This window comes from Nuphar pumila, chromosome 13 (genome assembly GCF_984573655.1).
Source record: "Nuphar pumila chromosome 13, dmNupPumi1.hap1.1, whole genome shotgun sequence".
NCBI classification, from domain to species: Eukaryota; Viridiplantae; Streptophyta; class Magnoliopsida; order Nymphaeales; family Nymphaeaceae; genus Nuphar; species Nuphar pumila.
This window is the reverse complement of record NC_143261.1, coordinates 97,241,130-97,243,368: the sequence shown is the minus strand read 5'-3', so window position 1 is coordinate 97,243,368 and position 2,239 is coordinate 97,241,130. Positions and strand designations below refer to the sequence as shown.

The 2,239-nt window shown below is 45.8% G+C and overlaps 1 protein-coding gene across 1 annotated transcript; it reads right to left on the bottom strand.

Moving 5' to 3' along the window:
• Positions 1-797: 797 nt before the first annotated feature.
• LOC149819346 (zinc finger protein ZAT5-like) lies at positions 798-1,571 on the bottom strand. The gene has a single exon (XM_089986388.1). It carries the CDS (start codon positions 1,569-1,571, stop codon positions 798-800), a length of 774 nt encoding a protein of 257 aa, XP_089842514.1.
• Positions 1,572-2,239: the final 668 nt, after the last annotated feature.

The following is a 2,239-nucleotide window of genomic DNA, read 5'->3' as shown; positions in this document are numbered from 1 at the left end:
GACCTTCAACCTATTAGCCAACACCTTAGCAATCATCCGATAAAGAGCACTAATAACAGAAATCGGATGAAACCTAGAGATATTAGTGGCAGCAGCATCTTTCAGAATTAAAGAAATAATTGCCAAGTGAGTTTGAATAGGCAAAAGTTGCGATAGACAATTGAGAGAAATTTATGTATTTTCTTTCACTTGTACTTTTTCCCCTCCAACTGTTTAGTTTGGTGGGCCAAAAAGAAACCTCGAACCTAATCCATGACTTTTTGGTGGTGGAAAGGCGAGGGCTCGCCTCTCTTTGAGTGCTACACACCTCCACGCACTCTCTCATGAGTGACGGTGAATCAACACAAAAGAACAAATAAGCGATAATTAAGAGTTTCTCTTTCCTCCATTGTGGGGGCACTCCACCACTCTGCCAGATCAACACCTAAAGTTATACCAGGCTATAAAACCCCCAAAACTTAACAGACACCCCAAAAAAAGGAAAAAGAAAAGATACCCGATACAGTGTAGTAAGAAAGCATCTTATACCAATAATAATAATACGATAAACAAAAAGATTTTTCAAAAAAATGAAAGAATTCAATGAAAAAAAAAACTGTTTATTCACAAAGATACGGCCTCAATTTCCCCCACCACTTTACTGTTTAATTTCAGGTGTAAAGGATCAGGCCAATCAACTGAAACAGAACCAAGAGAGAGAAAGGCAGAGAGAAAGAGAGAGATGTGAGTTGAATTCTCCTTTTCGTTCTATCCTTTTCTTGTCGGTGCTGCTTTTTTCTTGGTTTCTGCTCCTTTTCTCAATTGTGGCAATCCACCAAGGTAGCAAACATGAGGGTTGGCTTCGTTGTGAAGTCCGACCCGGGTTGGAAGTTGGTGAACTCGGCCGTCTCGGAGTCGTCCGCAGCAGGGAGGTTGAGATCGAGGGTGAACACGTTCTTGGGCTTCCTCGAATCGGCTGGTTCCGGTACGATACGGTGGCGTCTCATGTGCCCTCCAAGAGCCTGCCCGGAAGTGAATTCCGATCCGCAGATGGAGCACTCGTGCACCTTGGCCTTTCCTCCTGTCTTGGCCCCTTGCTGCTGCTGCACCATCATCATCATATTCCCATCCTTGAACAGCCTGAACCCTTCCTCTTCCGCTACCTTCTCTTTGTCCTCCCCGGCCTTGGGCCTCTTGTGGCTCGCCCTGTGCCCCCCTAGAGCCTGGAAAGTAGGGAAGCACTTGCTGCACGTCTTGCACTCGTACAAGTCCCGCACGCGCTTGCTCACGAAATTCGCTCGCGGATCAGCCGCTGGCGCAGCCACGGCCTCCAAAGGCTCCCGCGAATTCATCCGCAGGGCGTCGCTACCGCTCCGAGCCAGGAGAATGAGGCAATTCGCCATGTCTTGGTCTTCCTCGCTGCTGTCGTCGAACTCCCCAGTTGACGTCGTCGCCGCCGGAGATGCAAGAAGCCGCTCATCACTCGGTGCTCTCATCGGCGTTTGCCGGTGCCGCTTAGTCCGCTTGCCTTTTATGATGTGGCCGCCGAGGTCGCCATGACCAATATCCATGGCTTCCTCTGAGGCTTCCATACTCGGAAACAGGAAGAACAAGCAAAACACAGTTGCAATACGAGAGAGAGAAGATTGGTTGTTGGTTCTCTTGGGGGGGGGGGGGGCGGGGCGGGGGTGGATCACCAATGAGAGAGAGGAATTATTTATAGTGTGAGAAGTGGGTGCAGTCAAAGCTGCCCCCCTTTAAGAGTAACCGTGAAAGTCCTAGAAGCAAGCAAGCTGGGTTGCCAAATGGTTCGGTTTTCTTGTTTTATAAGCATAATTTTTTTTTATATAAAGCATTACTTAAAAAAAACGGAAGGGAGATGGAAACTAGTGAAAGAGAGGTAGGGATTGAAGTAAGGAAGTAGCCTAAGCATCAGACAGCCAGGCGTGACAGAAAAAGATGCTAAATTTATACACTAAAAAAAAATAACAACAATTACTAGCTTTTCACTCATGAATAACAATAATTTCCCCTCGAAGCCATACAACAAAAAAGAAACTGATATTACAATTTCTCCTTCAACATTCATTAGATTAAATCTTGTTCTTTGTTGCAGTAACTAATGGACAAAAGTCAATGCCTGAATCAGTAAAATTCTGAAAATTGTCTTTATGGGTACGTGTAGGTTTTTTGTTAAAGCCATCCAAGATGTTGGCGTAGAGATTTGAATGGTGGTGATTGTGGGATTAAGATGATGCAT